The sequence below is a fragment of the Schistocerca nitens genome, chromosome 2 (assembly GCF_023898315.1).
Source record: "Schistocerca nitens isolate TAMUIC-IGC-003100 chromosome 2, iqSchNite1.1, whole genome shotgun sequence".
In the NCBI taxonomy this organism is placed as follows: Eukaryota; Metazoa; Arthropoda; class Insecta; order Orthoptera; family Acrididae; genus Schistocerca; species Schistocerca nitens.
The window spans coordinates 729,335,811-729,355,425 of record NC_064615.1 but is presented as its reverse complement, the minus strand read 5'-3'; the positions used below and the strand labels follow the sequence as shown (position 1 = coordinate 729,355,425).

The 19,615-nt window shown below is 39.2% G+C and overlaps 1 protein-coding gene across 4 annotated transcripts in view; it reads right to left on the bottom strand.

Annotated features, from left to right (window-relative positions):
- LOC126236930 (obscurin) overlaps positions 1-19,615 on the bottom strand; it is a 681,004-nt gene that overhangs the window by 422,208 nt on the left and 239,181 nt on the right. For all 4 annotated transcript variants that reach the window (XM_049946608.1, XM_049946610.1, XM_049946611.1 and 1 more), the window contains 3 exons: positions 12,542-12,706; positions 9,316-9,453; positions 355-517 (listed from right to left, as the gene is read on the bottom strand). In XM_049946608.1, coding sequence (XP_049802565.1) covers positions 355-517; positions 9,316-9,453; positions 12,542-12,706 — 466 coding nt within the window. The remainder of the gene's footprint in view (positions 1-354; positions 518-9,315; positions 9,454-12,541; positions 12,707-19,615) is intronic.

The following is a 19,615-nucleotide window of genomic DNA, read 5'->3' as shown; positions in this document are numbered from 1 at the left end:
TCCACAAAATAAGATACGACAGAGACCACGACACAATGAAAAGTGGATAATGTAATAACCAAATATGTAACAGCATGCGTACACATTGCTGAAGACATAATGCTCAGGGAAGTCTAGGGGAGGCTAGTATCCAGCAACTGATGTGAAACGGTCGGTTCATAATCAAGCAAACAAGATGGTATTTCCTGTAGTTCACAAAGAAACAAATAAGTGAGCAAATTTATCTGTAAATGGATGAATGAAATAGTTATTTATGAAATTTCATTGAATGTCAGAATGTCTTTTCATAACTGAGGCTTTTCACAAATTTCTAAATACTTCTCTTTTGGTAATGTAAGAAAATGCTACACTTACATTTATCCGTAGAATATTGTCTTATTTCCTTTAACCAGATGTCCTTAACAGTGTCTGAATGTGCAGCAATAGTTAGTGGAAAATTTCCAAAACCAATGGATTTATGATGTAGTTCAAACACTCTTAAATTATCCTTATGGTCTTCGACTTCTACGTCAGGCAACTGCAAATCATAATATTCATATTAGTTCATATTTTTACAGCTAAATAAAATCATTAAACAATGATAGAGGCATACTCAGTTATAACTGATGTCATTTATGAAGACAAGTTATTAACTTTCTTCCATTTGGATTTGGGTTTAATGTCCCATAAGTATTAAGATGATGCCAATGAGGACTAGAACTTGTAGCTACATAACATTATTAAATAAAATGACAGCTGTTCATATCTATTTTCTTAAAGTTTTTGACCAGCTGGAGTCCCATTCTATCCACAAGATGAACTGCAGAAAATTGTTATAAAGAGTTTTCACATACAATTTTTGTATACACTTTATGCTCATGGTGGGACAATTTTTCCATAATTCATATATAGATGAGCTTGTGCTTGTTATCTCATCTCAGACAAGATTCAAACAATGTGTTACATACAGAAAAGATTTTGTCATTTCTGGGCAAACATTTGTTGTTGACATTTCCCATCTGTAGACTCCTTATTTTGCGAGTGCGTATGACTGGCAGTGATGTTGTGTCCAAGCATTCAAAAAGAAATTCACTACAGATAACAACAGGGGCTAGTTTAATTATTTTCATTTCCAGTGGATGATATTTGTGACAACTCACTAAGATGTGGAGTGTGTCAGCAGGTTCACAAATGTTATGCAGTTTCTTCGTGAAGAAATGGGTATATGTTCACCAATTACATAATTAGCTCTCATTATAATCTTAATGTATGAAACAACTTTAATAAACATAGCCCAATTGTATGCATATATATTCATAATTTCACCTTACAGTAGAAATTATTTCAATTTGTTCTTAAAACTGTCCTCTTGTTTTGTCAGCATCTTTAATTCACAATAGAGGTAGTCACAAATTTTTATGGCTGCACACTCTTTCCCTTCTAGTGCAAATGTCACATAAAGCTCTTGACAGAGGAGGTCTTTTTTGTTCCTAGCGGTGCATTTCTGAATTTTTATTTTTATCTTCAAATTGTGATTTGTTCTTCACAGCAAACTTCATACAAGATTAAATGTACTGTGAGGCTGTTTGAAATATGGCAAGGTGGAGCAGATCTACTTGCTGCAATTACAGTCCTTAAATAAGGTTTTTGTTCCTATTCAGTTTATATTATACATGTAATGCATATTACCACAAATACTTAAAACTGCATGTATAGTTTTCACACCTCTGTAAAAACAGTATAATGACTCATGAGTAGCCATATATTCATAATAAGATTTAATAGCAATCCAAGAAATATTTATTTTGTTATAAATTCAGCCATGAATCACAAAAATTTATTAACCAGGTAATTAATTTGGGTCTTCACGCCTAAATGAATCCAGTATATTATACAATCTGTGTCATTCCATATATAGATAGTACAGTCACCTTAACCAGCCACACAAATTTCGTCACAATAACTTTTGAGCCAGACATGTTTACATTATAAAGACATGAGGTATGTAATTACCTGATTAATAAATTTTTGTGATCCATGACCGGATTTAAAACCAAACAAGTATGATCAGATCTTGAGGAATTCACTAAAACCTTGAGCTTGTTGTGGAAAGCTCATTTAGTAAGTCAGTTGGCATTTGGTAAGCACCAACTAATGTTCTATGTTAGTTGTCATTAAACATTCAGAGAGTGAAGTTACAATGTTAGGTATCCACAGGCAAAATGAGTTGCTGATCTATGTTATACTATCTCTCAAAGGTACTAACTACAAGCTGATCATCACAGGTTTCAAACAATAAATATAAACGAATTAAACAAATAAACTCGACTCTGTTGAAGTGAATCATTATTAACTGTTTAAGTTACTCAATAATCACTGGAAGAAGACCAATATATATGAACATCTGTGAGATTTAATAGGCATCCAAAACAAGACAGTAACATTAAATGTTGTTAGTGTGACTATCCTTACAGAATGTTTCTGTACAATGAATACTTTTTTCAGAGAGGGAAATTGTCTCAGAAAATGATACCATGTGAGATGAATGAATGGTACTATGCAAAGTAAGATAATTTTCTGATACTCTTATCACCAAAATCAACAACCACGAATAAGAATGTCGCTGAATTCAATCAGCTGAGACCTTAAAAAGTGATTTTCAATTCTAGTTTTCATCAATGTGCACATCTAGGAATTTTGAACACCAGAGAAGGGAAGTTGCTACTCACCATATAGCGGAGATGCTGAATCGCGATAGGCTCAATAAAAAGATGCCAACCATTTCCTCGACCGACTCTCCACAGTTCCTTTCCCTTTACCACATGGTGCCCTGCTTGTCACTATTGATGCCACCTCCCTGTACACTAACATTCCTAATGTCCATGGCCTTACTGCTATCGAACACTACCTTTCCTGACGCCCTATGGATTTCAAACCAACAACCTCCTTCCTAGTCTCCATGACCAACTACATCCTCACCCACAATTTCTTCTCCTTTGAAGGTATTACCTACAAACAAATCCGCAGTACAGTTATGAGCACCCACATGGCACCATCCTATGTTAACCTATTCATGGACCATCTAGAGGAATCCTTCCAAAATCCCAGACTCCTAAACCCTTCGCCTGGTTCAGATTCATTGATGACATCTTTGCCATCTGGATTGAAGGTGAGGACACCTTATTTACATTCTGCCAGAACCTCATCAACTTCTCCCCCATTTGCTTCACCTGGTCCTACTCAACCCAACAAGCCGCCTTCCTAGATGTTGACCTCCACCTCAGAGATGGCTACATCAGTACCTCCATCCATATCAAACCTACTAACCACCAGCAATACCTCCACTTCGACAGCTGCCATCCATTCCATACCAAGAAGTCCCTTCCATGCGGCCAAGCCACCCATGGTCATCGCATCTGCAGTGATGATCAGTCCCTCTCGAAATATGTTGAGGGTCTCACAGAAGCCTTCACTGACTGTAATTATCCTCCCATCCTTGTACAAAAACAAATCTCTCGTGCCTTATCTTTCCAGTCTCCCACTACTTCCCAAAGTCCCACAGTCCAAACACAGAGGAGCATTCCCCTTGTAACTCAGTACCATCTGGGACTGGAGCAGCTGAATTACATTCTCCGCCAGGGTTTTGATTACCTCTCGTTGTGCCCTGAAATGTGAAATGTCCTACCCACTATCTTTCCCACTTCTCCTACCATGGTATTCCGCTGTCCACCGAACCTACACAATATACTCATCCATCAATACACAACCCTTGCTCCCAATCCCTTACCTCATGGCTCATACCCCTGTAATAGACCTAGATGCAAGACCTGTCCCATACATCCTTCTACCACCACCTACTCCAGTCTGGTCACTAACATCACCTATCCCATCAAAGGCAGGGCTACCTGTGAAACCAGTCATGTAATCTACAAGTTAAGCTGCAACCACTGTGCTGCCTTCTATATAGGCATGAAAACCAACAAGCTGTCTGTTCGCATGAATGGCCACCGACGAACTGTGGCCAAGAAACAAGTGGACCACCCTGTTGCTGAACACACTGTCAAACACGATATCCTTCATTTCAATGACTGCTTCACAGCCTGTGCCATGTGGATCCTTTCCATCAACACCAGCTTTTCTGAATTACGCAGGTGGGAACTTTCCCTGCAAAATATCCTACATTCCCATAACCCTCCTGGCCTCAACCTTTGTTAGTCTATGTCCTCACCCATCCAGCCCCTTCCCTATTCCCATTCCAGCACTACACAGTCACACCCAGTCTTTCTATTTCTCTTCTCCTTTTCCAGTACTCACCCCCCCTCCCCCCCCCCCCCCCCGGTCCCCTGCCCAGTATCTAACCTGCAGCACTTCATTGTCCACCAATCCCACCATACTATCCCTCCCCCTCCCTGCCCCAGCCTCCTCCTTACCTCCACCTAGTCGCCACTCCCATCATGCACTAGCACTGCTGCTCACAGTGTGGTTTCAGTTGCCTGAGACTGCAGTTGTATGTGGGAGTTGTGTTTACAAGTGTGTGTGTGTGTGTGTGTGTGTGTGTGTGTGTGTGTGTACAACTCAGCATCTCCGCTACATGGTGAGTTGTTTCTAGTGAAAAAGGTTGATAAATATTAATAACTTTTCTAATACAAAAACATTAATTGCATCAATTATTTTATGTACCATATGGCTAATACAGACATATCATGAAATTAAATTATATATACATATGTACATATGGACACACAAAAAACTTAAGTTTGTCTTTACAACTGAATATCCAGTCCTTCAATCCAGCGCACTGCATCTGGAGTTGTTAGCAGGAAGTCCTCTTCGGTGCCGTGATAGGCTGGAATCCTGCATCCACTGACAATGTGGTGAACAGTCTGGTATGGAGCCCCACAGTCACAGGCTGGATCAGGCAGCGTCTTCCACTTAATGAGAGCATCCCTGCATCGGCCATGGCCAGTACGGATTCTGTTGACAGTAGTCCAGGTCTTGCATGGTAGGTCGAATCCACTTGGAAGTTTAGCACCAGAGAAGATGCTTTGCAGGTGCAAATCTGTCACTGCTTCCCACCGACCTTTCCATTCATCAAGAGGTATGAAATCCTTAGCAACCCTGTCAGCTGCATTGCACAGAATTGGATGGCATGATTTCAGTCTCTTACGATTTAAAAGTAGCAGGTCACTATGCACGGGTAGGTTAGAATTCCTGGAGATCTTGTGGAATTCTCTCATAAGGGCAGTACATCTGCACAGATCAGGAGGCATTATACCGGTTAACAGTGGAATCCAATAAACTGGAGTACACCTGATTGTGCCAGATATTATGCGCATTGTCATATTCAGCTGGGTATCAACAAGTCTAGTATGATGACTGTTCGTCCAAACAGGTGAACAGTACTCACCACTTGAGTACACCAAGCCCAGAGCTGAAGATCACAGGGTGGTTGCTGAAGATCCCCAGGTAGTTCCACATAGCTTATGGAGGATGTTGTTTCGAGTCCTCAACTTTTGAGCTAAGTTAAGAAGGTGTTGTTTGAAGCATAGTGTACGATCCAGGATTACACCAAGATATTTTGCGTTCCAATTATGACAAAGAATTCTGCCTCTGAAACTTACTTCCAGTTTTACGTTCACCAACTGATTATTTAGATGGAAGCAACACACTTCTGTTTTGGGTTGGAGTCTCCAGATTTTGAAGTAATTATCTAATGCAGACAGGTCATTGGTTAGAATCTCTTCTGTGTCTTCATTTCCTGGTGTTTTATGGCTAGAGCCAGGTCATTGACATAGCACTATTTTCTGGACGAAGTGTCAGGTAGATCGGATAGATATAGGTTGAACAGTAATGGTGAGAGGACTGATCCTTGGGGCAATCCATTGTTCAGCTTCCTCTCCATACTTATGTTGCAGTGATTACCTGGAACTTCCGATCACTTAGCATGCTGTTAATCAGTCGAGCCATTGTTCTGCAGGGTATGATGTGGAGAAATTTGTAGATAAGGCCTTCCCTCCACACAGTGTTGCTCACATCCATAGGTTTAACCTTAAAATACCCTACACATGCCTCCTGGGTGGTGCTAATAGAGCAACAGTGATTACAGGCAGCCAGACTATCCATAGAATCTTCTGGCAATGACATATCAACTAAATAGCAGAAACAGTTCTTTTCAGAGGCCATTAACAAGAAACAATGGACCAACTATCAGACTCCTTCAACTGAATATCGAAAGCACTAGCAGGTCAAAGTGTGACTACCTGTCAAAATTTTTGCTGGACAACAATATCAATGTTGTCGCCATCCAGGAAACTCATGTTTCCAGCGAAGAAAATTCCGAAGCCGAGGTCTAATTCCTGGATATTCTGCACTTGGTGTAACTTACCATGAGGTGTATGGAATTGCTATGTATGTCTGTAACAACATAAACGTAGCTTCACTGATTTCTGTAAGTGTGGAGGCAGATATACATACAGTTGTCATACAATTGCATGGTATTACTATTACAAATGTTTACAAACCACCCAAAAGAATATGGCCCAGTTTTGTCCTACACACAGCAGAACCTCCTGCAATTTACATAGGAGACTTCAATAGTCACCACGAACTTTGGAAGTACTCTCAAAATGATGAAAATGGAGCATATTTGCAGAATGGGTTGAAGAGAATAATCTTCATCTAGTGTTTGATGCCAAAGATCAAGGCACTTTCAGGTCAGCTGCTTGGGACAAGGATTCAAATCCTGACTTATGCTTTGTTAGCTGCAACGAAAGTGGCTTTCCCATCAACGCCACAAGGAAAGTGATAGATGCCTTTCCTCACAGACAACACATACCTGTAATAATACAAATTGGCTGCACGGTTCCTGTCATATGATCAACCCCGCATGCTCGATGGAATTTCCAGAAAGCTGACTGGATGAAGTTTTCAACAGAATTGGATAAGACCATTCGCTGGATACCTCTATCACATAAGAACTATCAACACTTCATTGGTGCAGTAACAGCAACAGTTAAAAAGTGTATGCCAAGAGGATACCGAAAAGAATATGTTCCAGGATGGAATGATGAAAGTGAAACACTGTACCACCACTTCCAGCAAAGTGGTGACCCAGAGATAGCTACAGAACTACTGTCCAGCTTGGACATGTCTCGGAGGCAGAAATGGGCAGAAACAATCGAAAATATGGACTTTACCCACTCGAGCAGGAAAGCATGGAGTCTTCTGAGAAAACTAGGAGGAAGTGCACCAGCATGCAGAAAAAATTACGAAGTAACACCAGACCAAATTGCTTCCCACATCATTACTACCTCAAGAGTGCCTCCTGACAAAAAAACATATGAGACATATCAGACGACAGCTTCGTGACCTGAAAAAGAAGGCATCTCCCTCATCTGAGTATACCAGTCTTTTCACAGTTTCAGACATTGTCTCTGGACAGAAGGATCTCAAACCTCTTAACGCACCTGGATTCGATGGTATCCATCCAGAATTCCTGATCCATATGGGAGGAAAAGCTAAGAAATGGCTGACAGAATTCTTCACTGACATCCTGTGACTGGTCAACTTCCATTGGAGTTTAAAAAGGCGGAGATAATATCTTTTCTGAAACCTGGCAAACCCAGCAACATGGTAGAAAGCTATCGCCCCACTGCCCTACTTAGCTGCTGCTACAAGGTTTTTTTGTTTAATTACATCAATAGTCGGACACCTAACAGACATAAAAGTTTTTGTCATTACATTGAAAGCTATACATGTCATTGATTTGATGTTATCATCTACTGAACTGAGAGTGAAGACAACCTTGTTCACTGCCCTTTCGAGAAAAAGCAAAACCAATTTTTCCAAGAACACATTTAAAAGTAATCATCTTAATAGCTCTCAAGATCTATATTTCTTCCGATTCTTGTGTAAGGTATTTTATACCAGATCCTCACAGGCATGGTCCTCCATGTCAGCACATGCAATGAGAATTGTGGTTAAAAATATTCAGCTACTATTTTCCCATGACTATGCAGAATAAACTCAGACAAACATGGAAGAACATGATAATTAACCTATGTAACATACTCTGATACCTTTGAGTATTCACATGAGATTTTCCAAAGTTTTGACACAACGATCTTCCTACAAGTTAGTTTATCAGTTTAAAAAAAGGCATGATAAGAGTGAGATCTCACTGAGTGGCATGATTGCCATATATTTCTGAACTGTCTTACTGTGACGATTATGCTATATTTTTGTGTTCACTGAATGACTGTACATCATATATATCACTTGTCACCAATATTCTGTCATGTATTCTCCATTATTTAGATTTACAAATATGCAGTGTCTTTGTACAATAATGAATTGTAAGTTTTTGGTAATTAGTAAACTTTAAGCCACACGGTAGAAGAACAGTTAGTTTTGAACCTTAATAAGTATTTTTATATCATGATTTTGTAGTAATGCAACCCTGCTAATTAGTTTCATCTTGTTGTGATTGTAGATTTTGAATTCTTAATTAAGGTATACATATCGCAGTTCCTTCTATAGACCTTGGGTTGACCACAAACAAATGCTGAAATTAGGTCCATTGCTTTCCAGCACATTGAGGTTGAAAATCATTAAACAGCACACTTGCCAATGATTTCTATATGCATCATTTGTAATTTATATGGAATTCTGTTTCCATTTAACCATAGAATAAGGGTATAATTCAGGAATATCATAAGCTGGATGCCCAGTTATACCCAGATGCTGTGGTCCTGAATATAAGTGTACTGGTTACCAGAAAGTGAAATATAATTTACTGGTAACATTAGTTCTATTTAAATAATTATTTAAGACCATCTCAACCATTGAATTATAAAACAACAGAACAGCAAGCTAGCACTCACTTTCAGGAGGAAAAATGCTAGTACTGCCAACAGAAATATAAAAAAGTCAACAATCTATTCCTAGCTTTCAGGACTATTAGTTCCTTCCTCAGAGAGGGAAGAAGGATACAATGGGAAAGGCTAGAAAAAAATGAACAGAATGAGAGGAGATAGTCTTCACAACAGATGTCCCCCTCTCATCGTGGACTCTGAATGATTTGACTCTCATTTTCTCCTACCTCTCTTCCATCGTGTAGCAAGGAACTAATAGTTTCAAAAACTAGGAATATGTTTTTCACCTTTATATGCACCAGTTGGCAGTACTGGAATTATACCTATGATGGTAAATGCTGACAAGCTGATTGTCTCTCTGTAATTTTATTATTTTCTCAAATCACCTTTCCTTAATTACTATTCATTTCAAACTTTCATTCCTAATCTTCTTTGTAACATACACATAACATATTTTACTTACTTTGACAATATCCTTCAGAACAAAAACAGACCGGTCTTCAGATATCCGCCGAACCTTACAGACCAAAATGCGCGCCTTGAACAAAAATAAGTACCTCTCTTTATGCTTTCCTTCTTTATCTGTTACTGTGAACCAGTCCTACAATGAAAACATTATAATATGAATAACAATTAACAATTGTTTTGAAAAATTGATTCTCAAATTACTAAACTAATTAGCATATTTGGATTTTCACTAACTACTAATTAAACATGGAAAATCCAGGATGTAATGTAACAATATTATGAAAAGGTAAGTTGATACTCGCCATATAGCGGAGATGCTGAGTCGAAGATAGGCACAACAAAAGGACTCTCACAATTAAAGCTTTTGGCAATTAAGGCCTTCATCAACAATAAATGACACACACACACACACACACACACACACACACAAATGTAACTTCCACACACGATTGTAGTGTCAGACAACTGAAATCACACTGAGAGCAGCAGCGCCAGTGCATGCTGGGAGTGGTGACTGGGTGGGGATAAGGAGGAGGCTGGGATGGGGAGGGGAGGGATAGTATTGAGGGTACCACACTGGAATGGAGCAATTGAATTACATTCTCTGCCAGGGCTTCAATTACCTCTCGTCCTGCCCTGAAATAGGAAATGTCCTGCCCACCCCTTCCACAGTGCTATTCCACTGTCCATCAACCTTACACAATATACTCATCCATCCTTACACAACCCCTGCTACGAATCCCTAACCTCATGTCTCATACTCCTGTAACAGACCTAGTTGCAAGACCCCTCCCACACACCTCCCACCACCTCCTATTCCAGTCCAGTCACTAACATCACCTATCCCATCAAAGGCAGGGCTACCTGTGAAACATGTCGTGTTATCTACAAGCTAAGCTGCAACCACTGTGCTGCATTCTATATAGGCATGAAAACCAACAAGCTGTCTGTTTGCATGAATGGCCACCGACGAACTGTGGCCAAGAAACAAGTGGACCACCCTGTTGCTGAACACACTGTCAAACACGATATCCTTCATTTCAATGACTGCTTCACAGCCTGTGCCATGTGGATCCTTTCCATCAACACCAGCTTTTCTGAATTACGCAGGTGGGAACTTTCCCTGCAATACAACCTACGTTCCAGTAACCCTCCTGACCTCAACCTTTGTTAGTCACTGTCCTCACCCATCTGGCCCCTTTCCTGTTCCCATTCCAGCACTACACAGCCGTCATTCCACCATCACACCCAGTCTTTTTATTCCTCTTCTTTTTCGCTACTCCCCCCCACCTCTCTCCTGCCCGCCATCTAACCTGCAGCAATTCACTGTCCGCCACCACCACCATACTATCCCTCCCCCTCCGTGCCCCGGCCTCCTCCTTACCCCCACCCAGTCACCACTCTCATCATGCACTGGTGCTGCTGCTCACAGTGTGGTTTCAGCTGCCCAAGACTGCAGTTTTGTGTGTGTGTGTGTGTGTGTGTGTGTGTGTGTGTGTGTGTGTGTCTGTCTGTCTGTCATCTATTGTTGATGAAGGCCTTAATGGCTGAAAGCTTTTAATTGTGAGAGTCTTTTTGTTGAGCCTGTCTGCGACTCAGCATCTCTGCTATATGATGAGTAACAACTTTCCTTTTCATAATATAGCTACTAATTAATTCATTTGAACATACAGGGTGAGTCACCTAACATTACCGCTGGATATATTTCGTAAACCACATCAAATACTGACGAACCGATCCCACAGACCGAACGTGAGGAGAGAGGCTAGTGTAATTGGTTAATACAAACCATAAAAAAATGCACGGAAGTATGTTTTTTAACACAAACATAGTTTTTTTAAATGGAACCCCATTAGTTTTGTTAGCACATCTGAACATATAAACAAATACGTAATCAGTGCCGTTTGTTGCATTGTAAAATGTTAATTACATCCGGAGATATTGTAACCTAAAGTTGACGCTTGAAACCTCCAACGTTCAGTTGCGTGTTGTAACAAACACGGGCCACGGTCGGCGAGCAGCATCTGCAAGGACATGTTTACAATGACGACCGTGTTTACGAGTGTGTCTGTAGTGCACTGTTGTGGTTTGGTCTAGCTGTCGGAGTGTCCGCATGTAGCGCTTGCTGCTATTGTTATTCTGCATTCGTCTCCGTACGCAGACCAACTGTAGTACACCGTGTTACCAGACGTCTGTGATAGGGTAGTGTTGTAGGAACTGTGACCATGGTGTATTCAAACTCTGAAAAGGCGGAGATGATACCCGAAAATGTCCCACTGGAAACGCGTTGACGTATGTGGTATCAGCATGATGGTGCTCCTGCACATTCCGCAATTAACACAAGGCTGACCCTTGAGAGGATGTTCGATGGGCGTTTCATAGGACGTGGAGGACGCATAAATTGGCCAGCCCGTTCTCCTGATCTTACACTTCTGGACTTCTTTCTGTGGGGTACGTTAAAGGAAAATGTGTACCGTGATGTGCCTACAACCCCAGAGGATATGAAACAACGTATTGTGGCAGCCTGCGGCGACATTACACCAGATGTACTGAGGCGTGTACGACATTCATAACACCAGAGATTGCAATTGTGTGCAGCAAATGATGGCCACCACATTGAACATCTATTAGCCTGACATGTCGGGACACACTCTATTCCACTCCGTAATTGAAAACGGAAACCACGTGTGTACGTGTACCTCACCCCTCATGGTAATGTACATGTGTGTCAGTGAAAAAGACCAATAAAAAGGTGTTAGCATGTGGACGTAATGTGCTGTTCCAATCTCTTCTGTACCTAAGGTCCATCACCGTTCCCTTTGGATCCCTACGTAATTCGGTGCTCTCCAATACACACGATCGAACAGCGGAGGAGTGGTACTCAAGCGTCAACTTTAGGTTACAATATCTCCGGATGTAATTAACGTTTTACAATGCAACAAATGGCACTGATTACGTATTTGTTTATATGTTCAGGTGTGCTAACAAAACTAACAGGGTTCCATTTTAAAAAACGTAGGTTTGTGTTAAAAAACATACTTCCGTGCATTTTTTTGTGGTTTGTATTAACCAATTACACTAGCCCCTCTCCTCACGTTCGGTCTGTGGAATCGATTCGTCAGTATGTGATGTGGTTTATGAAAAATATCCAGCGGTAATGTTAGGTGACTCACCCTGTATTTTGCAGGACTATGAATGAAAATTAATTTTGCTGTACTCACGTGTTTTAATAGCCTACCAAGCTTGTGGATGTTACCGTGATACCCTTCAATGTTACTAATAAACTTGATGTCGTCTGCCCGATGGGGCACAGCTAGCATCAAATCAAGAGCTTTTTGGAGGTCGCTAGTGTCTTCGCCAAGTCGAGAAGAATACTTCACCAGCTCCTGCAAGAAACAAAAAACAACTGAGACTGCAAAGTGCAACAAAAGTAAATTGACATTTGAAGTACATAATTTTGCAATAATAAAATTGCTCCACTGTCATTTTAATTATCTGAGTATGTGGTTAAAATGGGTAAAGAACTGGATATGTACAGTACTGAAAGTTGTTGAACAAAGAAACTGTATGAGATATGTATGTGACTGATGTTGCAGAAAATGAAAAGTTATTGACTGAAGATGAAAGAAATGGCAGAACACATGAAGAACTAGTGTAAAATAAATTTGAGGACAATGTCAGAATGACGGGCCTCAGAAACAGAACGGTGGAGGGATTTGGGTGAAAGAGAGTTTATTGTTCAGAAAAGATGCCTACTGTAAGATATAACTGACTGGAGATATTCCCCAGAACAACTTGTGCAAAAGACCAGATATTGTGTAAAGGATCTGTTTTTCATAAGCCAATTAGGAGAAACTGGTCAGTTTGTATTTCCTCAAATGATCAATAAGCAACATGTTATTAGCAGAGTACTGGAAACAGCGTGCATACATGGCTGGAAGTGAAATCATCTACTGAAGGTCTCCACTGTTTATTAGGAAAGATAGGATTAAATATTTTTAAGTGTATGAAAAATGTGGACTCAGAGACAAGGAAGTTTCATATCAAGGTCTTCTGCAAATGAGCAAGAGAATGAACTTAAATATTTCTATGACTCAGTAGCCATTGCATATGATACACAGGGTGTTTCAGTAAGAGTGTGCAAAAATGTAACAGGACATAGAGAATGGTGCACTGTGTTTTATTCATCTCATGACATACATTTGCAATCCATTTGGTATACGTACGAGACATGTCAAAAAATTATAAAACAGTTACAATGATCTTTACATTAATAAATAATGGCATTATAATAAATAATAACATTGTAAGGATATTTCTTGGAATGTGTAACACATTGTATCCAGCTCAAATTTCCAGTTTGTCCCACATGAATTCATCCACTGAGTAATAACACTTCAGTGTGGGTACCTCATATAGTTTTCTTTTAAGTGAACCTAAATTCATCTTCCCTTTTAATTTATTACAAATTTCCATTCCCATATATTGAGGTCACTGGGAATTTGAGGTAGGGAACTTGGGGCTGGAGAAACCAGCTGAAGGAGATATGGAAATAAACTTGTCTATTGCTTTGTCTAACATTACTGTTTTCCAGCTTATTTACAACTAGCGTGCCTATAAGTTTGCATATATTGTGCTGTTTATTTACATGTACATTCTTTATTTCCTGCAAGGAAACAAGGAGGATGAGCCTGAGTATTAGTAAGTCATGACTTCTCCATAAGGTGGTCTGTTATATCACATTCACATCGTCCCATAACTGAATGTGCTACGAATCAATGACAGGCCCATTCATTACTCAGTGCTATGGAGAGACGTACAGTATGGTATGATGGAGCAGTACTGGTACAGTTTCGCAGAACTCACTGACATGCATTTTGTGTGTGGGGAACTACATTGCAATGCTCTCGGTGCTGAAAGGCTGTACAGGGAACGATTCCCTAAGACGCATCATCCATCACAATGAGTGTTTATTTCTTCCAATCAATGAATGCGGCAGACTGGTTCATTGGAAGATAGAAACAATGGACCTGGCAATATGAGGACCACTCACACACCCCATCTCGAAGGAGAGGCCTGCGAGGTCACGTGACCTGAATCCCCTTGATTATTTCCTATGAGGTTATCTAAAGTCACTTGTGTATGAGACCCCACAGAATAGAGACATGGAATTAGTTGCCAGAATTGTAGCTGCCTGTGATTTGATTTGAAACATGCCAGGGATATTTCTCAGTGTGTGTCAGAATCTTGTTTGCCAATGTCATGCTTGCATTGAAGTTAATGGCCGCCAGTTTCAGCACATTTTGTGTGATACACTACAAATGGTATGTTCACTGTGTCAATGATGGTATTTGTGGTTAACTGTAACTAATGTAAGTAAAAAATTAGACAGTAATGTGATTTTATTTCAATTATTTCCAAGCTGTCTTCTCTGACCCCAGGTTCCCTCCCTCAAATTGCTCAGTGGATCAGCCCCTATCTCCTGTTAAATTTTTGCATGTTCTTACAGAAATACCCAGTACATGACATCAAAATCTGGAAGAGCTTCCATAAAAGATCAGTACTTAGTGGGCAGTATAAATTTTTATGACAGTCATGTTTTAGACCCTATTCACTGTGATTCCTCTGCCAAAATATGTACATTAGTCAAGCAAAGTTTGAAATATTGGGTGGACTGGGTGATACAGATGCCTATATTCATGTCCATACAGGTCTCCAGGAATTCTAAAAATCATGGCAAGTGGAGCCACTGAACTGTGAGGATAAAAGTTTTCAAAAATGACAGCTAGCAGATGTCTTTCGTGATAACAGAATTTTATTTTCCCATTATTGGTTTCAAGTCACCTAGTGACTCATCATAAGTTGCTCAGGTATATACAAATATTTCACTAACATACAACAATGATACATATGATAAGAAGGCAGTTGAAAGTCTAGAGTCATATCCTATCAGCTCACTGATGTTCCATTTCCCTCTCACCAGTTTGTGTGACATATTATTTGTATGCTTTATAATTTCACACATGATAAATCCTGGTGCACTCATTAACCTTAATCTTGCACTTCAACTTTCATAAACACCACATATCCTAATGATGGACTTTTTGCTCTGACTGTACAGATTTGTAGAAAGCTCACATTTTGAGATATATTAACACTGTATATTGTATATTGTCTCCAATGATTTCTGTTAAATAACAGGAATAAAGCTAGAGAAGTAGATATAGCCAGAAATATAATAATCAAAAACATAACTGGAACACTCAAAAAAAGATTTCTGCTGGCAGCAGACTGATAAAGACATACTGGAGGTGAAGCACTGGCATTCTTTTGGAATTAGATGTCCCATCACATGGAAAGAGAGAGAGAGCAAAGTATTAGAAAGTCATCTAAGATTTAAGGAGCGGTGAAACAGAGCTGAAATACACAATTTGGAAACTGACATTTGAGGTGCATGATTTTCCTGTCTAGCACTCCAAATATTCAGGAACTGATTGATATTTTTGTAAAGTATGTCTTTTCACATGCATTTCGATGACATCTAAGGATAATGTCTTCCGCAAACATCTCCATGTCTACAAGGTAAGCATACCAAAATTAAATTGTTCACTGAAGTGTGTCTGCAGAAAGTGTATGGACCAAAACATTGCAAAATGCAGCAGTAACAATATTTATCTGCATTAACTTGTTCCCTTTTAATTTATTACAAATTTTCATTCCCATTTATTGATGTCCCTGGGCATACAGTCTGAGGCAGTGGGTGGGGAAAATAAAATTTTCTTCGTTTCTAATACAATGTGAATGGAGAAAATGGTTGCCCTCAAATAATTCATGTCTGGTGTACAAGAAGATAATAGTCTCATACATATATAGGGATGGCAGAGTCGATATTTTAAATGTTCTAAATAATGGATGATACAGTTCTTTATCGTTTGCAGTGCACATATTACAAATAATTTTTTTCTGTTTTTTCTGTTTTTTTTTTTTTTTTTTTTTACTCGCACTATGTTTGTCGAGTTACCCCAAAAAAACAACACCATACCTTTTTTTCATGTGTCATGTTAGTTGTAGTTGATAATATCTGCATTGCAAATGTAAAGCTGCTCAGTTTGTTTGCTAGGTATTCAATGTGTGCCGGCGAGCTCAAATTTTTATCAACATTTAAACCTAAGAATTTGACTGAGTCAACTTCTTCTTTATCTTGGTTATTGTGAACAGCCTTAATCTGGTCACATTTCGACTGTTTGGTTTTGAATTGCATCATGTGAGTCTTAGATATGTTTAGATTCAACCCATTTAGCTGATACCAAGTTTCTAAGGTACTGACAGTACCAGTCACAGATTTGGGAATTTTTTTCCGAATCCTGATTTTCAACTAAGACAGAAGTATCATCTGCTATCAGAACTGATGGGGAGCTGATATTTAATGATACACCATTAACATAGAAGAGAAATATGACTAGGCCTAATAAGCCTTGTGGGACACCCTGAGATATTTTTTTCCAGACAGAAAAATAATTTGTGCCACTTAAAGAGATGCCAAATCTTTGCTTTCTGTTTGATAAGTTGGATTTAAGCCATTGTAAGGCACTGCCACTATATCTGTACTTTTCATGTCTGTAAATAAGCAATGCAACCTTATTCCTCTTGCCTAATGATGCACTTATTTTCTCAATGAAACTGTTTACTGTATCTATGGTGTTTTTCCCCTGCTGGAAACCAAAGTGATTGGTTAGAATAGTTGAATATTTTGCAATGAAGTTTTGGATTTGGGCAACAGCAAATTTTTCAAATATTTTAGATATGACTGGGAAAATTGAGATAGGACAATAATTTCCCATGATCTATCTTGATCTCTTCTTGAAGTGTGGTTTGACTTCAGCACATTTCAGTACCTGTTGGAAACAGCCCTCTTCAAAACATTGATTTATTATCTGAGCTAGTGGGCTTGCAATTTTATTGTGTACCGCTTAAATAACTTTGGGGAGTATTCCATCCCAACCTGCAGATTTTTTGTTTTTTAATGTTAGGATAGCATTTTCTACACCCTGCACAGAAACTTTAAAAAATTTTGTAAAGTTTTCAGATTTTTCATTTAGGCCAAAGGGATTTACTTTATTGTGATTATCTGTTACATCCACAGCACACTTTGCTACATTTATAAAATGTTTATTAATGTACTCTGGTATTTGAGTTAGATTGACAATAGTATTTTCTTCAATGTCAATTTTTGAAATTTCTTGACTGCAGGTTTTAACACCTAACTCAGATTTAATGACTGACCACACAGTCTTTGTCTTATTTTTGTGGCTTAAAATTAGCCTGTTACTTGCCAGTTGTTTTGTTGCCTTGACAACTCTTTTAAATTTGGTTTTATAGAGCCTAATATTTTCAATGAAATCAATATCTTCATTATACTTTCATTCTCTATGCAGTTGCCTTTTCCTTATACTGGAAATTTTTATCCCCTGGGTAGTTCACTTTCATTTGTCGTTTCATTGCTGCTGAGTCTAGGTGGAAATGTTTCATTAAAGACACCATGAAAACTATTTAAGAATTTCTCAAAGTTTTCATCACTTGTGTTACAATGATCAAAAGGCCATTTTTTCTCTTTTAGCCTCTTATTAAATATTAACAAATTTTCCTTGCTAAAGTTCCTTCTCATATGGTCTCTCATACATGAAATGTTCCTGTCTGTCTGTGGCAACTCAATGAACAATGCACAATGATCTAGACAAAATTTATACAGATGTTCATACACATAATTAGTTAGAACATTGTCAATACATGTAGCTGATTGGCCGTTGTCTCTAAATTCGTGTGGCTTTCTGACTTTTCTGTCACTTTCAACAGTAAATGAAACAGAAACTCTTACACTGAAATCTTGGAAAATACAGGCATCTCAGCCTGCAGCTTTTGGGATAATGACATAAACAAACTGTTACATTTTTTATGTAAATGTTTTTTATGTGAGCTGACCATATGCCACACTCATTTTAAGGAAAAAGTACAATTGATTGTCAAACAGAATATAAATACAAGGTGTACAACTTTGCTTCTGCTGCTTTTTCCTCAACATTTGAGGCTTTAATGAAACAAATTGGTTACACATGTATCATTCAAAGTATTTCCCATTGCTGACCACTACTTTTTCCCATCTTTTGGCAGTGTATGAATCCCGTGTCGAAAAAATTGTTCATCTTTTGAAGTGATCCATGAATTGATACAATATGTGACTTCTTCATGAGATCAGAAGTGTTGGTCAGCCAGGCCATGTGCCATTGATCTAAACAGGTGATAGTCAAAGGGAGCAATATCTGAAGAATATGGTGGGTGGGGTAGGACTTCCCATTTCAACATTTCCAAGTACGTTTTGACCTCTTTTGCAATGTGGTGTCAAGTGTTGTCATGCTGCAAAATCACTTTATCGTGCCTCTCACTGTATTGCGGCCATTTTTCTTTTAATGCTCTGCTCAAACACATTCACTGCATTCAATAACGAGCACCTGTGATTGTTTTACTTGGTTTTAACACCTCATAGTACATGACATTGAGCTGTTACCACCAAATGCTGAGCATGATTTTGCAGCCATGAAAATTCGGTTTGGGCATCGACGTGGAAGCATGGCTGGGATAGCCCCATGATTTCTTGCATTTAGGGTTATCGTAATGAACCCATTTTTCATCCCTGGTCTCAATGCGATGCAGAAATCCCTTCCTTTTTTGCCTCTGAAGCAACTGTTCACAGACACACAAATGCTGTTCAGTGTCTCACACGGGACCCAGGTTCCTTCTTTCTGAATCATGCCCATAGCTTTGAGACGTTTTGAAATGGCTTGCTGTGTCACTCCCACTAATCGTGTCAATTTTTCTTGAGTTTGATGCAGGTCTTCACTCAGCAGTGTCTCCAATTCTGCATCTTCGAAAACATCCTCTCTTCCACCACTATGCCAGTCAACGATGTCGAAAACACCATTCTTGAAGCATTGAAACCACTCCCAGCATGTTCTTCCACTAATAGCATCCTTACCATACATACTTGAGAGCATTCAATGAGACTCAGCTGCTGTTTTCTTCATACTGAAACAAAACAGTAGCACCTCCTGCAAATGATGACAATTTGGCTCGTAGACAGATAATTTCAGTCAAGAATAACTTAATGATGCAGACACAAATCGACTAATGTATAAATGAGGTTATGTTGACTGAGGTCCAAGCTAGCTGCCTGACATCTGCGATCTGTTTCTTTCAACTGCTACTTACCGTTGTTGCCACCTATTGGCAAAAGGTGGAAG